Source organism: Manihot esculenta, chromosome 1, assembly GCF_001659605.2.
Source record: "Manihot esculenta cultivar AM560-2 chromosome 1, M.esculenta_v8, whole genome shotgun sequence".
NCBI classification, from domain to species: domain Eukaryota; kingdom Viridiplantae; phylum Streptophyta; class Magnoliopsida; order Malpighiales; family Euphorbiaceae; genus Manihot; species Manihot esculenta.
In genome coordinates this window covers 36,514,333-36,538,704 of record NC_035161.2, presented here as the reverse complement: position 1 = coordinate 36,538,704, position 24,372 = coordinate 36,514,333, and the positions used below count along the sequence as shown (strand labels likewise).

The 24,372-nt window shown below is 33.2% G+C and overlaps 4 protein-coding genes across 6 annotated transcripts; 1 reads left to right on the top strand and 3 right to left on the bottom strand.

Moving 5' to 3' along the window:
• Positions 1 to 862: 862 nt before the first annotated feature.
• On the bottom strand, positions 863 to 4,896 carry LOC110608469 (ubiquitin-conjugating enzyme E2 2). The gene is made up of 6 exons (XM_021747710.2): positions 4,588 to 4,896; positions 3,649 to 3,782; positions 3,502 to 3,527; positions 2,391 to 2,480; positions 1,585 to 1,673; positions 863 to 1,215 (listed from the first exon to the last, which is right to left on the bottom strand). The coding sequence occupies exons 2-6, from the start codon at positions 3,771 to 3,773 to the stop codon at positions 1,087 to 1,089; spliced, it is 459 nt and encodes a 152-aa protein (XP_021603402.1). The 5' UTR covers positions 3,774 to 3,782; positions 4,588 to 4,896; the 3' UTR covers positions 863 to 1,086.
• Positions 4,897 to 5,269: 373 nt separating this feature from the next.
• On the bottom strand, positions 5,270 to 8,904 carry LOC110623731 (SNF1-related protein kinase regulatory subunit gamma-1-like). Its single transcript, XM_021768754.2, has 6 exons — positions 8,681 to 8,904; positions 7,394 to 7,564; positions 6,856 to 7,298; positions 6,393 to 6,659; positions 6,144 to 6,316; positions 5,270 to 5,825 (listed from the first exon to the last, which is right to left on the bottom strand). Exons 2-6 carry the CDS (start codon positions 7,560 to 7,562, stop codon positions 5,549 to 5,551), a joined length of 1,329 nt encoding a protein of 442 aa, XP_021624446.1. The 5' UTR covers positions 7,563 to 7,564; positions 8,681 to 8,904; the 3' UTR covers positions 5,270 to 5,548.
• A 235-nt stretch (positions 8,905 to 9,139) lies between these two features.
• Positions 9,140 to 12,627, bottom strand: LOC110621592 (WRKY transcription factor 72A). The gene is made up of 5 exons (XM_021765864.2): positions 12,470 to 12,627; positions 11,977 to 12,039; positions 10,599 to 11,138; positions 10,399 to 10,512; positions 9,140 to 10,287 (listed from the first exon to the last, which is right to left on the bottom strand). Exons 1-5 carry the CDS (start codon positions 12,602 to 12,604, stop codon positions 9,343 to 9,345), a joined length of 1,797 nt encoding a protein of 598 aa, XP_021621556.1. The 5' UTR covers positions 12,605 to 12,627; the 3' UTR covers positions 9,140 to 9,342.
• Positions 12,628 to 19,820: 7,193 nt separating this feature from the next.
• On the top strand, positions 19,821 to 24,080 carry LOC110621160 (pentatricopeptide repeat-containing protein At2g33680). 3 transcript variants are annotated; one of them, XM_021765306.2, is made up of 4 exons: positions 19,821 to 22,635; positions 22,818 to 23,083; positions 23,314 to 23,479; positions 23,809 to 24,080. In XM_021765306.2, the coding sequence occupies exons 1-2, from the start codon at positions 20,735 to 20,737 to the stop codon at positions 22,849 to 22,851; spliced, it is 1,935 nt and encodes a 644-aa protein (XP_021620998.1). In that variant the 5' UTR covers positions 19,821 to 20,734; the 3' UTR covers positions 22,852 to 23,083; positions 23,314 to 23,479; positions 23,809 to 24,080. The 3 variants fall into 3 exon arrangements, with proteins under 3 accessions (XP_021620998.1, XP_021620988.1, XP_021620980.1); XM_021765296.2 differs by having other exon boundaries at positions 19,821 to 22,650; XM_021765288.2 differs by having other exon boundaries at positions 19,828 to 22,631.
• The last annotated feature ends 292 nt before the right edge of the window (positions 24,081 to 24,372 follow it).

Genomic DNA, 24,372 nt, shown 5'->3' with positions numbered 1-24,372 from the left:
ACTATTCAGCGAAAGAATCGAATACAGAGTCTTAACTATAGATATTAAATTTAATAAATTTTCTGTGCATTCTAAATTTAATAAAATTGATTAGCTTTTCTTGATATAAAAATGTTTAAATTTTCATTAAAATAAATATATGGATGGAAAATTCGTGACAAGGTGGATAAGCGGGCAAAAGATGTGCGGATACAATATCAATAAAAGCTACTCTCTCAAATTAAACTCATTTAATATTATATAATATTCCAACTCATTCCAAAATTTATTAAAATTTATTTTAAACTAATTATAATTATCAAGAAAAGCCAAACTAATTTAATTTTATAATTCATAATTTATCTAAAATACAATTGCAAATAAAATATAATTATACCCTCTGTAAATTTAAGAGATTTTAAATTGTATTTTTTTAATTCTATTCTCATTTTAAAAATAAAAATAATAATTAAATAACATATTCTATATCTTTTATTTAATATAAAAGATGTGTAAAAAAATATAAACATTGTTATGAAAGTATATCTAACGACTTCATATAACACGGATATTCGAGCCATAAAAACAAAACTGAACCAAATCCATTATGAATATTATTCTCAAAATTCAAAATTAAATATATATTAGTCAAACCCATCAATTAGAACATCCAAAAAAACCAGACCTACAAGCAATGTCTAAATTAAATAAAACTATCTCGTTCCTAATCAAATTCTTTCCCCAATTTAAATTTTATCGGCCCTATCTGCGATGCCTATCGTTTTCATCAACTTCGGCTGAAAAGACATACAAGCATTGTCCCTTCCGGGCTAGTTAGCCTCTGTTTGGGAGTAAGTTTCGCTAAGAATATAACCCAGGCCGATAAACAACGAAAAGAAAAATCCATCCTCTTCTCCTCTCCTCTCCTCAAAACGTAAACCGCAAACAGAGAGGCAACGTACTACAAATATTCCAATACAGAGGCCAAACATCCATCCTCTTATGCCAAGCAAACATATAATAATGGGCCTTGGCGACCAGTCAAGTTCAATGTTATTTAAACATGGTTGGGAACAAATTTTCAAGTTCTTCCAAGCTACTGACAAACTAATCAGCAGTCCAACTCTGCTCAACAATTTCCCGTACTCTCCTATTGTATTCACGCTTGTTCTCACTGAACATCCGTGCTGCTTCTGAATTTGCAGGAGAGTTTGGATTCGGGTCACACAGCAATGACTACAATAAAACAAGAATAACGCATTCATTAAACACCTTCAAACAGTAAGAAAAATTGTGTGCCTATATGTCAATCAATAATTGTAAAACACAGGAATGGAGAGGGAGCACATCCAAGTGAGAGGGGCCGCACACTAATCAGCAGGGCGGAATAAACAATTTGGTGCAACAATGATGATTGAGAAGAAAACAAAAACTAGACCAATCTATATCAGGTAAAAAGGTGAAGACCCTTTTAGCTGCGATTTGCAATATGAAGATAATGCATTTGTATTTAAGAAAATTTTTTTCAAATTTGTCCTCGGATATTATTTGGTCTGTTAACACCATTAAATTACTACAAAACTATGAGATATAATAATTCATTACCTGGATTGATGTGAGTATGGCAGCCACATCATAAATAGGACTCCACTGATTTTGTAGGATGTCCAAACAAATGCTTCCATCAGCATAAACTGAATAAAAGGCCAATTGAAGTAAGAACTTGGAACCAGAAAGCAACAATAAACACAATATAAAATCTCTCATATCCTCCATTCAAATTAGATATTCAAGTAACTAATAAAATTGACAAACCCAGAGGCCAGAACTAAGATGACCAAGAACCTTAGGGTACATTTTGGTTTGAGTTAAAGAATTGAAGGTTAACCTTTAAAAGAATAATGGTTAAGGGTTTAATACACAAGGGAGTAAAACATATTACAATGGTAACAATCAAGTGTATTTGGTACACCAAATAAATCACCTATATACATAGTTATTGTATATTGTCTTAAATTGCAGATTAACAGTTAAAGCAGTTAACCCCCTCTTACCAGTTGATCTAAACCCTTTTTCTTTTTCAAAAAAGTAAGTATACCAGAAGTACCATTATAAACTTAAAGCTTCACCGAGATAACAAACTAGGATGCAACAACAGATAAACCTAACACATATGCCAGACCACTCCACCGGTAAACACAACATATATGCTACCCCCACCTGCTCATGGGGATACACACCAACAAAAGATCAGATATGTGAAACAAGCCAAATAGGAAGTACACACATAGACAGCATATCAGCACTTTCAGGGATTTGTGTGCAGTTCTCATCTAAATTAGATGAATCATTCTTGGAAATTAATCATTCGTAATATTGAAAGATGGGAGAAGTTCTTACAACCAACTTACTATTTGGATGGAACATTCTAGAAACAAAACGCACTGTCGGGGGTTTATTTGGATAATCTTCAGTAAACTGAAGTGTCAATTTAAACGTACCTGGACAACTCAAACACATGAAGATAATGAGTTTATTAGTCACATATACAATAAAATATGAAATTAGAAAAGACTCGTGATAATATCAAAACAATATATAATTTCAAATTTTTGACACAATGCCACTTTATTCAAATCTTAGAAGTTACTAAAGCATAATACAGAGACTGCTCTCAAATTAAAGTTGCTAATAGATCTCAGTGATTGCATCACAGAAGTGGAAATAAAGCCTGATATCCCTCTAATATGCGTCAATATTATTATCTCTACCTCTTAATAAGAGGTGGATGGACACTACTGTATTCAACTCAAATTGGTAATTTGGTATATATTTGAGCTAATAAATGAATGTAACCCCAATTAGTATAGTAGTCGATGCTGAATGCAAGTTGCAAAAATGAAGCTTAAATAAGTAAAGAATGGCGGTGAAACAGTTTTCCTGATCTTGGTCCAAGTGAACATCTATGTATCACAAAATTAAAGGAGAACAAACAGAGTACTGTAGGGATCAAAACCTCAAGAGTGACTATATGAGATACCAAACCTAATGGTGCAAGTAGGAGCAAAGAGCAACCAATTACCATCCAAGATAAATGTGACATGATGGTTTAGCATCTAGCAAAATCCTTGAATGTCAACTAAAAAATAAGCAAAATTACAGCAAAAAGTTAGAGAACCCTAGAGAAACTAACTCTGAGATACTAGATCTAACTCATACAACTTGATAATAATAATCTCCAAATAGATCATTGGCATAATAGCATCTAAATTAGAAAAAGAGCAATTTCATAATTGCGACAATGGAAAACAACGAACAAGCAAAAAAAAAGAAGCACAAGCGACCATTAGCAAAACCTTTCAAAACATGCGCTAGTAACAACTATAGAATAACAAGTCTTTTGGGTTGCCATGAACAAGACAATATATGCTGAGGGTTGAACTAGGCAAGACAATGATAACATCAAGATGCAATTAGTAAGACATCTCCTTCAAGTCAGATTAAATAGGGAGCTGACTTTACCTCCATCCCACGGTGTATCATCAGGCCTGCAAGTTAACAAATAGGCTTAAGCAACTTAACTGACACTTGTTTATCTAAATCGTTTAGATCCAAGATGCAAAAAAAATAAAAGAAGATAATTGGATATCATTTCCCCTTTTGACATACCCGAATATAACAGCATTCCACAGCATAATATTGTTATCTTGAGGAGCACCACTAATCCCTGCAGGAGGATCTTGTTGCAACCTCTTAAAATCCCTCATCAGTCTCTTCCTTGCTGGGGTTGACATCCTCACCGCCTGTAAATTCAAGAGATCCACAACCCAGATAATTTAAATAAGCTCACACATGCAGTAGACAAACAGGACACGTTCACTCACAGTGATTTGCCTGTCTTATTTATCACACAAGACATGTCAAACTTAAGATGCATCGATATACAGGTCAATGAGAAGCAGCACTCATTATGTCCCATAATCAAGTTAATATTGGAAGACTGAAATCTATTTTAGATAAATATATAATGTTCAATTTGCACAGAAACATCTAGGTATTTTTTCTGCAGGACATAGCACCCAAGAATGACAATCCACAAAGTTATAGCCCACCACCCACCCTCCCAAAAAAAAAAAAAACAAAGAGAAAGGGTGGGGGGGAAAGGACGGGAAAGAGAGAGGGTGGGGGGGGGGGGGGGGCGGAGATGGGGAATAGCTGGTACATCCCTCAAATTCAGTGTCCCAATAACAACTATACAGATCATGGTGATGAAACGATGACTTCAACAATTCACAACAATATTGAAAAACGAAGACGCTAAAACGAAAAGAAAAACATCTCAACCAAGGTAAACAGCAAGCATATTTTGCACCCAAAAACATACTTCCTAATTACCACCACAAACACAAACCCTAGATCCAGAAATGGGTATTTGTCAATCCCCTAAATGAAACAAGCAAATTTCCGATGCCTCAATACATTTAAGAGTCAAACTAGGGTTTCCCCTCATCCAACCCAACAATAACCTACTCGTACAAACACACAATTCGAATTACAAAACATAAATTAAAGCAAAATGAAAAGAACCCAGAACCAAAAAAAACTCACTCGTCACAGTTGCCAAAGAAACGCGGCGAGAAAGCGCGGAATCACCCGAAATGACAACCTTGGCCGGCTCACGTTATTAAATTTTTTTGACAGGAAACAAACAGAATAATAAAATATTAGAAGAGAACATCCATGACGAAGGATGGACAGAGTGATTATATAGAGAAAGAAAAACGCCAAGAGAAGATTTTTATTGAAAAAATGAGTGCTGGAATTAATTATTATAGGAAGGAATCCCAGTTGGGTGGCTCAGGTCAGAGGTCACTATGGCAATGGGTCACCACTTTTCCTTTTCTGTTTTCTTCTTTTTATGGCCAAATTGCCCGCTAGAGACATGCCATGCCCTTTTATTTTTTGCAAATTGTTTAGTTCAACGTATCTTCTTGACTCTATCACATACGGTGACGTATCGCAAGAAAAATATTAGGCTTCGGTTGTCCTTTTCTCTAGAACATTCGTTAGCCTTCATGAAAATAGAGATCTTCCTCTTCTTTCCGCGCGGGAATATGATTTGATTTGGGAACATGGGGAAATTAGCAATTAGTTGATGACATCAACTCACACCAACGTACGGATAAATAATTTAAATATGTCAAAAATCAACTCAAAACATTTTTTATTTTTAATCAAAAGAAATTCTCTGTCGAGCCACACATGATTAATAAAATCATTGGTAAGATTCTTAAATTAATTTATTTTTTAACTTTGAGCAGGAATTACATTTCTTGAATGCAAAATATTAAATCTAAATATGAAACTATTTTTTTTAATAAATTTGAAATCCAAAACAATCAATGATACAGTTCGACAGGAGCAGCATAAGAAAGAATTACATCCAGCGATAACTGATAAAATAGATTCGGAACCGACTTTGATTTCTTTACTATTATCTCACAAGGTCTTGTTACATGTCTGCATCACCACAAGTGCAAGTTATTATAATGCGTTTACAGCAGAATTATCAACCATTCAACATTTCTTTTGCTGGGAAGCCGAAGTAGTGATCAGAAATGTTAGGGGGTTCGTAAACGAAACATGAGATTACATCTCTCAGAGTAATCACCCCAACAACTTCATTTTCATCGTTGCCAACCACATGAATCCTGTGAATCGACTTCGAAGCAAGACTATGGATCACACCACCGAGACTTGCATTTAGCTTGCATGTTACTGGCGGGATAGCTCCGCCAACTTGACTTGAGCTGATAGTTTTAATGAAATCCATTACTGTGAGCTGCCTGAAATAAAAATGGCAAGTCAAATCTCTCGGTTAATTCTTCAACATTCTTACTGGGATTGTGTTTTGCTCAATTGCAAAGCCCCAAGCAGATGGCTTGTATGATAAACAATTAAACAGAGCAAACATGGGATGATTCTTTTTAGTAACTGCAAGTTTCGTGCAGGTTGAATCACAATCTTCCTGTTTTATTTTCTCCCTTAATTTCCCGTTACAATCTATTATTGACATCTTTGACAGAAAAGAAATCCTAATTATTTAAGCCCTCTTGATCACATAATTGTATCCGTAAGTTCAATCTATGTTTTGTTTGCACTACCTGAAGTTGGTGAAAAGTTCGGGTTTGAGCAGCAAATGCCTTATATCCCTTATGCTTATATTCCCAACAACTTTCTTCTGTGGCCCCTCTACAACTGGAAGACCACCAATTTGGTAATCTTTCATTTGCTTGAAAGCTACTAGAATCAGTTCATTGCTCTGGACACTAACAACCTGGCAAGAAAACACAATAACAAGCTTGAAAAACTGAGTCAAGTGACGGGGATAGACCAATCTGAAAAATACTCACCTCCTTGGGAGACATGAAAGGAAGTCCGAAATCTGAAATAGGTCGTGAAGCAATACAATCGAACCAATCCCTTCCTTTGCACCCCTCTAGACCCTGAATAATTGCAGATTGAGTAATAAAGTTCTTAACATCAGGGTTTCCTGGTTCAATAACGGGTACATTTCGCATCCTATATTTTGAAAGTAGAAGTAGGACGCTCAACATTGAGCTATCTGTTGCAACTGGAAGGAAAGGAGCCCAGCGGTATGATTTGAGTATTGACTTCACCTGTAAAAAGATCAACACCCTTATTCTCCACTGGTTCAACAAGCTCAAGAGTACTCAATGAAGTATGGCCTATTATCTTTGTTCACAGAAGAAAGACACCTCTGATTTTTTAATGAGACATCTATTATTGGAGCTAATGAAGATACAAATATGAGATTTCAGAAGCATCATAGTTTTATTCTGAAATTAAACTTACAGTGGTTGACTTGAATGGTTCTTCCTGAAGAATAACTTGGTAGAAATCCTGCCCCAAATTGTCAGCAGCTGTGGGAGCATCTTTACCTAGCCCCTTATCTGCTTCTACACCACCAACTACAGCAGCACCAACTGCACCAGCAGTTAGCCCAGCAACTGCAGCTGGACCAGTGATGCCCAATGCTACTGCTCCAACAGCACCAACAGCTCCAGCACCCACACCAGCAGCTGTTGCAGTATTGGCTGATAAAGCAACAGCTGCAAGTTCTGCACTCTCCAAAACCCAGAGAATAATTGCAGAGTAATCTATAATTCCTAGGTACCTATCTCTCCAGTCCAAACTAGTTCCTCCATCAGAGCATTTCACAGGAGCAGACATAATGTTGCAGTCAGATAAAATCTTGACAGCATCAGCAACGGAGGTTTCCGCCTGAATTTCAATTACTGCAAATTGATCATGTAGAGTTTTCTTTGTTAGGACCAAGTGCACACACAAGTAACAGTGAAATTTCAGAAGCCAAAAAAGTTACTGCAATCACCTTTGCCGCCAGGCACTAGCGGGAATGATGAGGCTGGAATCCTTGCAAATGCAGAAGCTAAAGTCTCCTGCAAGGGTTGTGGTAACTTCTTCCTGGACTGAACTTTCACAAAATAAGCGTCACAGCTAGCAAGTTTGGAACGTTGCTTTACCTCTTCTGCTTGTGCCATATCTATAAGCATTACATAAAACAAAGTTCTTTATCATTCCAGTTGCCTCAGCTACCGTAATCAATACTTTCTAATTCCATCCATTGTCTAATATGAATTCAGAGCAACTTTGACTTGTGTGAGATATGGGTCACCCTTATGTCAAAGAGATTTGCATATTGTTGAATTTCACAAATTTTTGGCATGTTGAAACTTGGAAATCAACTCTTACCAGGTTTTATCAATGAAAAAGATTATGTTACAAAGTATATTGTAAAAACAGATCTAATTCTCCTGTTCTATTAATGCATCTCACACATGATGTACTTTGAATTCCTTCCCATATGGCATACAATGCCAAATCCATCTCCGAGCTACTTTTAGTCACAGTTAAATTTAACAAATAATTTTATATGGATGCAACTATTATAAACTCAATATTTTATGCCAAAAAAAAACAAATTTAATAATTGTTACATCAAATATTTGCATCCTTTGGCGGAGATGGGGGCACTGCCCCCCCTAGACCTTTTCTTTTTGGCAAAAAATTGCCTACACTTACTAAGATTACAAGGTATATATCCTCCAACCCCCCCCCCCCCCCCCTTTCTACTTAGTCTCCCTTCATATTCCTTATTTATTCTCAGAATTTAAAGAAAAAACTTGAAGGATGGTAGATAATAAAGAAGCTTAGCATTCAAGGTTCTCAATTTTTTCTAAGCTTTTTAACATTTTTATTTTTTTATTTCTTTCTTTTTTATTTTTTATTTTTTTGGAATAAAAGTATTTCCGTGTGTGACCACCTAGGGTTATACATGACCCTGATCTCACCAGACACAAAGAGGATCGATGTGGCTAATCCAATCCAAAAATTTTATATTTCCTCAAACCAATTGTTCTAATTGATAAAGCTTATGTCGTAAACTTATACACTCGGAAACAATCATGAATCAAATCATTCATTATTGAAATCAATCGATATTTTAAAAGGAGAAGAGGCCAATGGTTCCAGCAACCATGAAAATGGAACACTACGATTTTCCAGATGCATATGCAGAAGCCGAATGATTTTAAGTGAATCTATAAAGAAAAAATAAAACATATCAGATAAAAATTCCACATTTAACAGAAGAACATACCTGAAATTTGTTGTCTTCAGAAATCAGATTGGATATGGATTCAGTTTTGGCAAAGCTCTGTAAGGTAAGTTGTGCTGGCGTTATATGCATGGCTCTGGGGATTGACGTGTATAGGCGTTGCCACGCGGCAAAAATTTGGACTACAACGTGCAGAGTTTGTCTTTGTCAAATTAATTGGCCCCCACTTAGCTTGAAATCCAACTAGATTGGAAGGGCCTTCTTGAAGGCCAGCGGCCACAAAGAGAAGGAAGCCCAATTATTTGTGATTAATGGTAGCCCTCGATCCCTTTTCTTTTTTGATGGAAAAGCCTTGAGGTTAATTAATAGGGTAAGATCAATTAATATTTCATAAAATATGTATATTTGTTTTACATTTTGAATGAAACAACAAGAACCCTTGTTCTTGTTCCTTAATTATTTTACAGGACATATAAATATATTCTTTGAAAAAGAAAAGAATAATTACAAATTGTGCTTGGAATTCATAACAAAAATATTTCTATACAACATCCCTTAATCTTTTTTTTTTTGCTAAAAATATACATATAAACTAACTAGCTAAACAAAATGAAATAATATTTTATTGTGAATCCGTTGTTTCTATCTTTCGAAAAAAGAAAAAAAGAAATGGTGGTACTAAAATTTGCATCTTTGTACCTCGCTCATCCCTTGTTATAGTCCCTACTACTAGCAGGAGACCCAGAAGCACTCTTGGAAGCAGAAAATGGGAATGGAGGAGGAAATGAAACCAAGCTCCCTTGTTGTTGAGTAGGAGGAGACTTATTCAAGTAGCTTGAAGCACACCCTATCCCACCATTGCTACTTGGGTAGAGTGTGTTAAACGTAAGCGAGTCACCCAACTTCGAGTTCAGGCCTGCAGAATGCTCACCCCCACCAGGATTTTCTCTAACCGCACTTCCACCATTACCAACAAATGTTGTGATTGCAGCTGCCAAGGCTGAACGGAAATTGGGATCTAAAGCAATCACCTTGGTTGCTGCTGCAATTGTCTCTGTCAAAGACTGTTGCGAGGTAGCTGCAGTCTGGCGGTTCATTTGCATCTGGGGCTGGTACAAATGATCTTGAGGTGGTTGCTTCCCAATGTTATTCAAGGACCCAATTATATTGTTCCTACTGTGAGATAATGTGTCGTAAGTAGAGTAGCCTGGATTCCATAATGTTTGCAGCGCACTGTTGGGCTCTAAAGAAGTAGAAGATGCTGAAGAAGAAAAGTTTAGACATGTTGCTGAGTATCTCATAGGAAATCTATTGAAGTGAGAGGTGCTGGTTGGTGCTGTGAGATCAAGAGTAATGGTGGGGTGTGAAGTGGAAGCTGAGGATGAAGAGTTTGGGAAATAGATTTGATGTGGTCTTATCGCATTATTCTGAGAGACAGTGAAGTTTAGTCCATTGGCGGTGGACATAGAAGCAGGGGCAGAAACTGAGGTTCCTAGCCCTGGCTGTGAGGACGATGAGCGTGACTGAAGCATAGATGCAGCTGCAGAAGTGGTGGAGGCCATTGCTGTGGCTGAAAGTGGAAGAGGGTGGTTATGTGTTCCTTCATATGTGGTGATCAAGATTGACATGTCCTCAGCGCATCTTTGCACCTGAAGTTCAATATAAAGCAACATGAGAAACAAGAATCTGCAAGGGCACTTTTTTTCTCTTTATTAAAAGAAATTAATATGTAAATCAACAATGGCATTTTGAAAATGCACCTGTTTTCTCACTGGGCAAGTTGGCGAGACTGTGCAACGATAGTATGCCCGTGGGCATGGATTCCCTTTCGCTATTTTTTGCCCATATTTTCTCCATTGACATCCATCATTCATCTGCATAATAATTCATTTGGAAATTAATAACTATATATATATTGAACTCGATCAGTTCTTTTGCCAGAAAGTTTAGATCTACTAACCGTTGGAGTGTCACATCTGGCTCTGACTGAAACCCTAGTTTTCTTCGTCTGGGTTTGTTGCAATACTTCATCACCTGCACTTATCGTTGTCTTTAACATTTTGCTTGGTGGCCATGTTTCAGTTGCTTCCTCTTCCTTAGCTTCTTCATCATCAAAGCTATTCTCAGAACTGGGATTCTTCATAGTTACAGATGAATCTAGTTCAAATTTGCAGTCCAAACCAAGTGAAAGTCCTTTATTATTCAATTCCTCATTATCCTCATTCTCATCAGTTAAATTGCTGCTCTTTTTCTCTTCCTTTTTGGGTTCAGTACTGGAACTTCTCCCAAGGCTGAGGGACACAAGTTCAGATTCTTCATTCTCTTGATAGATAGGCGTTATTTTGGTGGATTTGTTTGCTTCTTCTTCTTGAACAACTTCACGAAAATGTTTCTCTAGGGACTGGTAGTCCTTCAACATCTTGGATAGTAACTGCTTTAACCTTTCGTTCTCTTCTCTAACCTCGCCAATTTCAGCTTTGGCTGATCTAAGCTGATCATCCTAGTGTCAAAATAAAGTACACATAAAATTTAGTGCATTCGCTTTATTATTTATTTATTTTAATGTGGCTAATTAAATAGAAAAGGCTAAAATTTCGGTTAATTGATAATTATATCTAAACATCCTAATTTTGGTACAAAAACTAAAATTTATAACAATTTTAATACAGATTAGCCAATAACTTGTTTGAAAAATACAAAAAAAAAAATCAAATTATTGTTTATTATAAACTAAATTTTATTAATTATGCTCTAAATTTTTATAAAATGATAAATTTACCCTTAATAAAAAGAAATAAAATTTATAATACAAAATACAATTTAGAGTGTAATTAATAATGAATAAAAACTATTTTTTATTTTTTGATAGATCATTAATAACATAGTTAATCTATGTTTGATCGTGTTGATTTAACTTAATAATTTTATTTTTTTAAAATGTAACTAGGGTTGACCGAATTCTATCATGGTTTTGTGGGATCATGCGTATATATATACAAAAGAAGTAAATTTCAGACATGCAGGTCTTTCTTTTGAAGCAAGGTTCAAATTAAGTAAGTGAATAAAGAAATCAATAATTAATTAGAAATGAAATCTGATTCACATGGCACTGCATTATTCTGACACTATTATTGACTAATTGTTCTATCATCAATTGTATTTGGTTGAACAACTCAATATACACTGTATATGCAAATTTCTTTATAATCTTTAAATTAATCGAGTGGCTTGGTTAAGAAACAATATTTTTGGGCCAATTTGCTCGGAATGAAAATTCCTAGTTGCTAATTAATTCCATGAAGAAGTTTCACATGCTTGAGAGAGGCCAGATTTTTTACCATAGAAGAAGGCCGCTTTCTGCTTTTCTCTTCTTGTTTAACATGCACCATCACATCTACTCCCTGAAAACCATCTACTTTATCAGTCTTATAACTCATTCAAATAAATTTTGTAAAATTATATAAGATTTTGATTTTTTTAAATTAAAAAAAAATTAAACTCCTTAAATTTAAATAAAAAATTATTAAAAGAGAAATTAATTGAATTGAATCTTAATTTCAAAAGGAGGAATAATCTATTATATCTGGAATGAAAACTTAATAAAACAAGAACAACCACAACTGAGAATTTGGAAAACTCCCAAGAAAATTTTATATCCTCACTGATCCAACTTCATTTCTGTGATTATATATAGGTAAAGGAAATAATTTATAATTAAGCAGCTAAATTTCCTAGGGTAAAGAATGGAAATTATCCAATTACAAGGGCAGATCGATCTCCTTAGAACAGAATAAACCCATGCATGCATGCAGATTAGAATATATAAAATACCTTGGTGGTTCCTAAGAGAATTCCATCTTCATCACCATTTGATTTCATCACCTTCTTCTCTTCTTGCAGTACTGCATCAGGCTTCTCCAAGCTGGTCGCCATTGGTATTGAGCTTCTCATATCAACCATGGTCATATAGAAGCTATTAGGGCTGAGAGGTCCTTATTATACACAATAGAGCCACCAGATTTTGACTTGTACTAAAAAGAAAAAAAAAATTCAAAGGTGCAGTGCTTATCTTTCCGCATGTTACTCATTTGAGAAATGTCAAACTGACACGCTCCAAGAAGCCAACGCAAACGTCTTATTTTTCTAATTTATATTCATAAAATTAAATGAAAGAAATTTGAAAAAAAAAAAAAAAGAAGAAAAATTCAATTTCAACGTTCGTACATATATATATATATGTGCGTATTTTTATTAGTTTGAGAGGAAGAACCTTGAATCATTAATTATTACCCACCTTCAATATTCGTACGTGTAAACCACCGATTCTTGGTCAAAGTTAGCCGCCGTCATATGCATTCATTGTAAACTGTTCTTTATCCAATCGCATATTGCCAGATCAGGTTTCTATCTACGTATGCCCTAGTGCTTCTGACATGTTGCATCAATCAATTTCCGCGTTGAGAATGAGAGATCCGGAGGAGGTAAAAAATTTATTTATATATATATTTTTTTTTCAAAAAAGCTTTCAAATTTTAAAATTGGAATCACTCAAGTCTATATTATGCGAAAGACAATTGACTTTTATAACATCTTTGAGGTGGGGCAGCTTTCAATTAATTGTAAATATAGGGAGGAATAAATTATTATTTATTTGTATTTTAATGAATAAACAAATATGTAAAAGAAAGTTCATTGTGAGTGCAGTGTTTAATTTCTTTGTAAAACCAAAAATTTCTCTTATTTTCATTTCGTAACGCAACAACAGTTTGTGAATTTGTAAAGGATAAATAGGTAATGGTCAAACATTGTATTTTAATATTTTATGATATTATGAAAAGTACCCTTTTGTTTTTCAAAGCCATCTCTGTTCATTATCCATCGAAGTCAAAAAAAAGAGGAATTTTTGTCCATCAAGTGGACAAAAGGATTTAATCTCAAACCTTGAATTTTCCCTTTTAAGTTCAACCTGTTTTTTTTATTATTATTATTTTATTATTCTTTTTGCCCTTTCAATCTTTAAATAATGCTTCCTCACCCTAGCAAATTATGTTCAGGCGGAAAATAGGAAAAATTAGCTGATATTTAAATCTTGTAGATATCATTAAAGCTGTAAAAATACTGATGATGATGATGAGACAGTAATGTAATAAATGTTTTGTCTTAGCTGCTCTCTCTCCGGAGATTGGCTTTTTCGCAATATTAATAAATTTTCGTCAATGAACCGTTAAGACTGGAAGTCTCATTTGCATCTTCAAAGGTCCAATTTGCATTAAAAAAACAACATTCTCTTCCTTGTTTGGTTAGTTAAAAATTTCAAACTTCTGGATGGATTCAAGATTCACGAGTTTGAATTATGGCTACATTAATTCGCTTTATTCTTTAATTTTATGCACATTTAATTTCGTTTTCCAAAATCAAAATATATATTAATCAACGATTATTATCAGAGAGATTATTAATTTTTGCCAATACTTGTTCAAGACAACTTACTAATCTCATAATTACTAAGTCTCACATTGATTTATTCTCAAGCCACAAAATTTTTATTGTAATATTTATACTCTATTTAAAATCAAGTATTTCATAAAATTTTAATTTAATTAATCTTTTTTTATAATTCGAGGGAGAAAAAATCACAGAAAATTTGATGCTACCTAAATTCAATTTGGGGCCGAGTGTTCAACTTGAGTTTTGATCAATGACTTACTTTTAGTTAGGGCGGCCACCCAACCAGTATTAATGTTTTTTCTTTAAGATTAAAATTATATATATAACTTATTTGATTTAACTCTTAAATATAATCCACAGTGTTGTTGATAATTGAAATTAATAGCAAACATCTATGATGGTGGGTATAACATTGAAAATTCGTGGCAGACAAAGGAAAAAAAAATACAAGCAAGTAAAAGGAAAGACTTCTTGTACTAAATAAATTCAACAATAATGGTATGCAGCCAAATTTTAATTTCACAAGTTGATTTAAAAAAAATACTAAATAATTTAAAAATGAGGTAGCTTTGCCAGTTTTTGGGAGTATTAATTAAATATAAGTGGCAACAACATGCATGCATATGGCTGTAACGCCAAATACATGTATTTTCACAACTTGCAATTTCTAGCCCCTTTACATTTTATTTTTAGTAACCCATCCTTCCTTTCAAAGGACAATTTTGATTATAATCCATTTTTGTCATCAATATTATTAGGAATATGAATGATTGGTAGTTTCAGTTTTTCAAATATTATTTATTTTCTTTTAATATACTTCTATTAATAATATAAATTTATCACTACAAAAAATTTTGGATTACTAATCAATTTTACTAATAAAATTTAATTCATTAATAATTTTAATAAATTTATTAACAAATTTAAAATTTCATTAATAAATTTTAATATAAAAAATTTTGTATAAAAACTTACTAATAAATTTGAAATCCATTGGTAATCTACGTATTTTAAAATTTATTGATAATTTATAAATATATAAAATAATTAATGTTGAAATTTACTAATAGACTTAAAATCTGATGAATTTCAACCCATTAATAAATTTAAAAAAGTATTTAAACTATTTAACAGATTTGAAAATTCGTTACTAATTTTTATCATTAAATTAAAAAGTAAAAAAGTATTGAATTTATCTATGAATACTATCCGTTACTAAATTCATTCATAAATTTAAAATGACATTTCGTATAAAATTTTCGTATAAAATTTTCATATTTTTTGATTACTTGACGAATTTATTAACCAATTTCAAATTTATTGGTAACTTTTGAAGAGAAAAAAACTTTTTTTTTTCAAAATTTACAATCCATTATTAAATACCTTAGTAATCCGCAATTATAAATATAACACAACCTCTTCTACTTTTATCATTTTCATTTTTTTTATTTTCTTTTTTTTTATTACTTTCTTTCGTTTTACTTTCTTATCTGATATTTTTTTCTTCTATTTTTTTTTATTATTTTCCTTTCATCTCTTATTCTTTTTTTTTTAATCTCATTTTCTTCTTTCTTTTCTTATTTTTTTTATTTTTCTCCATAATTTTCTTTTCATTTTATCCATTTTCTTTTTTATTATTTTTTTTCTTCTCTTCTCTTCTCTTATTCTTCATTTTCTCTATAATTATCATTCATATTATTTTCTCTCATATTATTTTCTTCTATCATTTTCTTTCTTTCTATATATATATTTTTATTATTTTGTCTTCATTTTTTTCTATTCATTTTCTCTTTTTTTTTCTCATTTTTTTAATCATCTTTTTAGTCTATTCTCATTTTTCATTCTTTTTCATAATTTTTATTTTTCTCACTTTTTTCTTTTCTCTTTTTTCTTTCTTTTTTATCATTTATTTATTTATTTTTCTCTTATTTCCAATTTCTATATATTTCTAATAAATATTAAATATAAATTAAAAACTTAATAATAATAATAATAATAATATAATTTTAAATTTTATTGAATTAATAAAAAATAATATTAATAATAAAATTTATTATTTAATCAAAATAATTATTATTTTAAAATTATTTAGATTTTCAATGAATTTACTAACGAATTTGAATGCATTGATAATTTACTAACGAATTTGATTGCATTGATAATTTATTAACGAATTTCAATCCGTTGATAATTTACTAACGAATTTATCAATATATTGGAAATTTCATTAATAAATTTCATTAATAAATCCATTAATATTATTAATAGATTTGAAAGCCATTAGTACAAATTTATTAATGAGCTTTTTAACAACAGATTATATATTAAATCTTATTTAATTAAATTTTAAAAAATTTCAGCAGTAATTAATTAAATTTCATTTAATTGAATTTTAAAAAATTTCAAATTCAACACTCAAATCCAATCTCCATTCCTTTATACATATCTATATTTAAAAAAAAAACGGAATATTATGATTGATCAAAAGTCATTTCATTTGGTAGTCGGCAATTTGTTAATTTATTATGAATATAAAATACCATTTTTTAGAGACAAGTCTAATTACCGTAGAATTGTTTATTTATGGAAGATATAATTCTAATTTGATATATAATTATTTAGTCATTATGAAAATTAATACAAAATAATTAAATAAAATTAAATTATATTTGCAAGTCATATTACGAGAGAAAACAAATATATAATAGATAAAACGTGGCCGGTGCTCGAAAGTTGAAAGAAAAGATTAAGTTTAAGTAAATTAATACAGGTAATTAAGTCAAAGAGATGATGCATATTAACTGTAATTGTCTTTATAAAGACAAAGTAAAACGGGAAATACAAAGTCAAGTCTTCACATAATTAAGTTTTTTTTTTTTAATTATTATTAGTTATACCCAAACTAATATATGTAGAGACGCCATGTGAGGAAAGACAACTCTGACCTTTATGGCAGAGGAGAGATCTAATCCTGTGATGATGCATGCATGCATCACTTCTACAAGGTCGATCAATTAAGCCTTCAAGTTCAACCTCCTAATTAAAATAATTTAATGAATTTTTTTTCTCCCATTAATTTAGGAATAGGAACTAGTCCATGACAATTATTTTATAATTAGAAATAAAAATTGAATTATAATAATTAATTAGAACTAGTCAATGACTCACAAAATCTAAGAGATCAAATTGGTCATAAAATAACAATTGTACGGTGTTGTCTACAGCTCAATCTTAGATCATGAGGTTCCATGTTCACCACTATACTTTAAAAAATATATATATATATAGATGATGATTGTTTGAAAAAACTAAACCAATTTGAACTTTTTATATAACAGTAGGTCAATGGCTGGTGATTAATTAATTAATTAAATATCATACTTGAAACTAAATAATTATATTAGTATTTTTGCATGCTTTGCTAATACTAGATTGACCTATATATATATATATATAACTTATTAAATAATTACAGAAGCAGCCACTTGTTAAAATAATTGAATAATTGTCAATTACTTTCATCAAGCTTGCACATACATTTGCACAAGTTTGGCTAGCTAATTAAATTTTTTATTGATAATTTAAAATACATTTTTGATTTTTTATAATTTATATTATTCTTTTATTATTATTTTTTTTAAATAAAAATTAAAAATTAAAAGAGTATAATTTAATACTTCTCATATTTATTCAGATAAATTCAGTGGAAATGTATTATTTTATTTTATATATATATATATATATATATATATATTTAATTTGATGTTAAAAATGGTTTAATTAATATAAAGAATCGCTTTTCTTGATTATTTTGTGGGTCAACTCTTTCAACCTAATTGAATATTAAATTTGTTTGATTAATACAAAATAAATGCATGTGGATAAATCATAACGACCCTAATTTTTTTTTTTTTCCGTTTAAGAGAATATTCAACTTTATCAGCTTTATTTCTTATCTAATTGAGACCAATTAAGTGTTCGGAGATAAAAGCAAAATTTATTAATGAGTTGAAAAAGTAAAATTTTGAAGAGCGATTTTGAAACCCAATAAAGTTGAAAACCTTGAAAAACATTAATTATTTTTTATAAAAATAAGAAAGTAATATTCAACTTAGTAAAAATTGTTTCAGCCTGTTTTTAAATTATAACCCATCAAAGAACAATCACATCAATAACGTTAAGAAAACTCTGTATAGGTAAAGCTTAGGAAAAATCGTAGGTCACAAATACCAATTCCAGTTAAGCAGAAAATTTTAATTATTGTGAAAAATAACAACTTGTTTTGAATCGGTGCATGCAAGAGGGGAACCCACCATTTACCCTAATTTTGAATTTTCAGTCCAATCACATATCCATAAGCCCAAATCCTCTTGCTAGCTCCTTTTTTAAAGTCAATTATAAAATTTTACTTGTATACTACTATAGACCTTATTTCTAAGCAATGTGAAACAAAGATTTTTAAATATTTGAAAATCATCGAAATATTATTAAATTCAAAAAGAAATTCACTCAGATTCTTAATGCAACAGACAAAAAAGTTTAGTATTAGCATAAATAATTATCAATTATATAAGTAAGGAGTACTGGAACAATTTCCATACCATTTTGCGTCCAGAAGCAGTTGAGCACAGCAGTTTGTTTTGTAAAAGGCTGAACTTTTCTTCATGGATTGCTCTTGCATTGTGATCTACTCTTCGGCCATCAGTGACTGAAGCTAAACACTCTACTACTCGCCTGCTGCTAATGCCAACTACAGAACTCGTCAAAAATTTATCAGGCATTGCTGCATTAGGAAAAATAATAACTAGAAACCAGAGCTTTTCAAGGTATAATAATTACTAAAAGAATAAGCATTAAATTATGTTTACAGTCTCGAGACTGTTCCGTTCATTAGATCAGAGAAGAAACAGAAGCCTATCTCAGTATTCAATCCAGAAGATTTTGCTATAAATTACTGCCAGGAAGTGTAAGAAGAATCATGTTCACCAATTATTAGCCTTGGAAAACAAGTGTCAGATGGCACCCAGAGTTCCCCCAAACACTTCAGTGGGAGTAGTAGAGTATATAGCCCCAATGAAGTGGTCAAGGGAACTCAAGGGGACAGCTGACCATTTCTCTTTGTTTTTGTTTTCTTGGTTAGGTTGATGGTTAGGCGACGCAGTTCTTCCTATATATAGCTATTTATTGAAGGCTTTCTTAGTAGCTCTATGTATTCACCAACGGTTAAGCAGAGTTGCTTTTTTGATAGGGGACCATAAGGAAGTATACTTACAAAATTGCCAGAATTTTGAACCTGGTCAGAATTTCGGATATTGGGAAGATGGAGATATCAGAGTAATACTCATGTGGTCACAACTCACAAGCTCTCCCACCACATCGATCTCTGGCGAACTTCTGATGGCATTTACTTGCTACACGTTCAAGAGCAATCAACTTTAGAAGCAGCATTTATCTGTGTCTATTTTGATGATCCTGAAGGGAAATTGGAGGCCATTGGATTCAAATTTGATATTTCACAGATATGGAAATAACTCACGCTGTCACTATTTAGCATATCAAAAGACAAAATATTTTTATATATTTTTTAAATTACATTAAGTGCATGATAAGATGCTTCGCGCAAATTGGCAAAACTCTCTTTAGCACAACTCGATCTGAATGGCACAAAGTATCTTTTCTGATAAATTTGTTGCGGATATACGAGATCTTAGTTGGCTGCTACGATACACTGTCTGAATTCGGAATGGCTTTGAAAACGAAAGGCTGGAAAAGGTTGAGTAATTGGACTAGCCACGTCACCGTTATTATTCCTTATCTTCAATCTACTCCACATTTCTGTCCACATTCATTTCCACCACTTTTATTTTCTTAGATTTCTCTCATTTTGATGGAATTTAGACCAAATTAAAGCAGCTTTATTGCAGCACCAAGTTACCAGCTAGCGCAACTAAAACTGATACATCTGGTGCCTTCTAGAGTTGCCTTAATCACCTGGGCTGGGCTTCCTTACTGCTTGAACAGAAAAATATCATATTACCCATTTTGCTCTACGGGCTCATTTGCTAAAAATGAGAGTAACACATGATAATGTTACTGAAATGATTAAGCTTCATGTTCTGCTAGCTAGTTAATTTACTTCTGTCCATGGTTGCACTCAGTGAGTTGAAAAAGATATAAAGCTTAAAGTAAAAGAGTGTTTTTCTTTCCAAGGGATAGTATTATATAACAAGATTTGAACTTCTAATTTTACTCCATCATTGAGCATGGTGAGAGTTAATAAGGTTTGAAGCATATGTAATCAACTTAAGCAAGCAGCGGCAAGAATAATCTGATTTTCGATGATGCCTCAACGCTAGTTTGAGTTAATGGCAGTGAGCTTGGGATACTGCGACCTTAGTGTTCGCCTGTGTAGGTGCACAGGTACTGAAATGAATGACGAGGAAAAGAAACTAGCCGGAATCTCACCTGGGCTACTCGGGATTCCTGTTACATGGGCAGAATGAAGCAGAGAGGGAGCCAATTCGAGTAGGCCCCAGGCGCTTTTGCTATTACAAGATAGAAGATGTTTATTAGCTTTAAAGATAATGGCTGCAATAACAAGTTTACCGGCCCAGAAGGCCTGGTGGGTTCGCTTTGCTGGGCCTTTCTATGCCCCTTTCAGTATTTGCATTCTTTTTTGTCTTTCGTTATGTAAAAGAAAAAAAAAATTATTTCTTTTATAATGACGAAAAAGAAAAGGGCAGTTTAGCAGCGTCGGAGGGGATGGTATTGATACCAGAAGCCATTGGCTACTTATTGCACCAATGCTCCAAAATTAAGGCATTAAGACATGGTCTCTCCCTTCATGCCGCTGCTTTGAAGACTGGTATGCTATCTGACGTTGTTGTCTCCAACCATGTTCTAAACATGTACGCTAAGTGTGGCCAGATCTCGTATGCTCGACAATTGTTTGATGGGATGCCTGAAAGAAACCTTGTCTCTTGGTCAGCTATGATCTCTGGTTATGACCAAGTTGGAGAGCCTATGTTGGCACTCAATCTATTTTCTCAAATGCAGCTTGTGCCCAATGAATTCGTATTTGGCAGCGTTGTCAGTGCCTGCGCCAGTTTTTCCGCGTTGGTTTTAGGCCGACAAATTCATGCTCAGTCGCTGAAATTTGGCTGTGAATCCATTTCTTTTGTTTCCAATGCACTTATATCAATGTACATGAAATGCGGTCAGTGTAGTGATGCCTTACTGGTCCATGCTGGTGCATCTGAACCGAATGCTATCTCTTATAATGCTTTGATTGCTGGATTTGTAGATAACCAACAGCCTGAAGAAGGAATTCAAGTTTTCAAACTCATGAACCAAAAAGGTTTTCTGCCTGATAGATTTACCTTTGCTGGCCTGTTGGGAATCTGCACCACTTCGGATGATTTCTGGAGAGGATCGCAATTGCATTGCCAAATGATCAAGCTTGCACTTCACTCCTCAGCTTTTATTGGCAATGTGATTTTAACCATGTATTCAAATTTCAATTTGATAGGAGAAGCAGAGAAGTCTTTTAGACTAATTAAAGAGAAAGATCTAATTTCATGGAACACCTTAATAACTGCTTGTTGTCATTGTAAAGACCATGAAAAGGCTTTAAGGGTTTTTAAAGAGATGTCTAGTGAATGTTGTGTGAGGCCTGATGACTTTACTTTCGCAAGTGTCCTTGCTGCCTGTGCTGGGCTTGCATCAATACGCCATGGAAAGCAGATTCATGCTCATTTAATCAGGACAAGACAGTATCAAGATGTTGGAGTTGGTAATGCACTTGTCAACATGTATGCCAAATGTGGTTCTATTAGAAATGCTTATGAGATATTCAGCAGGATGCTCCACCGCAATCTTGTCTCATGGAACACCATAATTGCTGGATTTGGAAATCATGGGCATGGAGCAATGGCCCTTGAACATTTTGAGAAGATGAAAGCTGAGGGCATACAGCCAGATTCCGTTACCTTTGTTGGACTTTTGGCAGCTTGCAATCATGCAGGGCTGGTGGGAGAGGGCCAGTTTTACTTTAATTCTATGGAAGAGACTTATGGGATTTCCCCTGATATGGAACATTTTTGTTGTCTTATTGATTTGTTGGGACGGGCTGGGAAACTACAAGAGGCACAAGAGCACCTGGAAAAACTTCCTTTTGGGCATGATCCTATTATTTTAGGAAGTTTGCTGTCTGCATGTCGGCTGCATGGAGATGTTGTCATCGGGGAGCACTTAGCTACACAACTTCTGAAACTTCAGCCTGTCAGTTCTTCACCATACGTTTTATTGTCAAACTTGTATGCTTCAGATGACAAGTGGGGTGGCGTTGCAGAGGCATGGAAGATGTTGAAAGATAGTGGATTGAAGAAGGAGCCTGGCCATAGTTTGATTGACGTAATGGGAATTTTTGAGAAGTTCACAATGGGGGATTTTTCACATTCAAGGATTCAAGAGATAAAAGAGATGCTCAGAACTTTAAATTGGGCAGTGGGTGAAGTTTCTCTGCGTCATCAAACCAATCCTTTGAGTAGGTGCAGAAGAGTCATGTAACCTCGTTACTTTTTTTTCCTTTTCACCCGCATTCTTCCATATCTTTTATGTGCATTTTAAATTTATCGTGAATTGGAACGAAAACAGTGCCCTTTTTTACTTTTTATGATCATCTGACAGATTTAAAACTATTTATATCTCCTAACATATCCTTTTATTACAGATTATGTGGATCAGCATTGGAATTTATTTTGTAAATGTGATGCCAATGAATGAACACGATTCTTCTCCAAGTTGCAGATACCAAGACGGTCTTATATTGTTTATCCATCCATTTTTCCTCTGCCCCCATAGATCTGGGAAGGGAAAATCTGGTGGTTGATGTGCTAGTAATGGTGGTTCTTCCTTTCTAAAACCAGTGGAGTTGAGCAAATTATGCCCACTGAATATATAAGCATCAAGGGCTTGTTGGTTAACTTGTCCATTTCTGTGAGTTACTGAGTTTTGCTTTCACTTAATGCATCTTCAAACTAAGCATTGACTAGATTATGCTTAATTAGCGCCTATTTAGTGGAAATTCATCTGAAGTTTCTACCTAGTACCTATGTTTCTTTATCTTGTCAGGAAACGTGAATCTTGAAATTTGTTCTTTACATTTGCTCGATTGTCTCATTTGCCAGTTTTACTTACCTCTTTCCCTTTTGTCTGATTCTTCTTAGGGATGGACGCCGTATTTGATCAGAGGAAAATCAAATTTGCAATGAAAGAGAGAGATCAAGGGAGTTTTTTATAGCAGAGGTTGATTGTGGACCAAATTTACACAGGATGTCACTGCTAGCAGATTTTGCTGGAGTTTCATCCTTCAAAACCAGAATCAAAACAATGGTAAATTGAACCTTATTAACCCCGCATTTCTATATGTGGAATATCATTATAGAACCTTCATTGTGGTTGGCTGTGGAGTGTTGTCGAGACTCGATGGCCATAATTCTTTTTTCTTTTTAAAACTTGCTTTTTGATGCTTTATGTGTCAATTTTAAGTACTTTACTATTCTTTTTATTTTTAATTATAAGATGTGAATTTATAGGCATTTTTGCCTCGACATGTTATAGAGTTGACTGATGAAAAATGATATAGATGTGAAGTGTCTTTCAAGTTCTGGTTATCTACGAATATGTTCTATTGATTTAAACTGGGATTTGTTAATTTTTAGGTACCTGTTTGGTGATTCAGTAGCCCATGAAACTGCAAAAGCTTGAATGCCCAGTAACGATGACGTGGAGGCTTGAGATCCATTAAAGACGTGGTGAACGAGTAATTTTTACACACTTCTGGGTGTGTACATCTAGTCAATGATTAAATAACATGTTAAGGTCGTAGGCTTCCGAATTAAATTTCAATTGATAAAATCCTATTGGATAGGTTTATAAACAGCCTGCTGTAGATACTGTGATGGACTTTCAGTAATGAATATGTTTTGGTGAATATATATAATGTTTTATTTATTTGGGTAATTTTTCTGTTCCTTGTTCTTCTATTGTGTGGCCAATTCTTCTTCTCTGAACAGGAGCCAAATGAACAGATACACTATAAGAGAAGTGCTGCAGCTGAAGCAATTCCGACTATGATTTTGTACTTGTATTCAGGATATAGTCATTATAGAGTAACAAAAGCAAGCAAAATGGAAAAAGCTTCAATTTTTATTCTTCGGCACAATACCAACGACGGGTCTTTCAAACAACCGCAGAAAGCATATAACGAAAGGTGGAGGATGTTG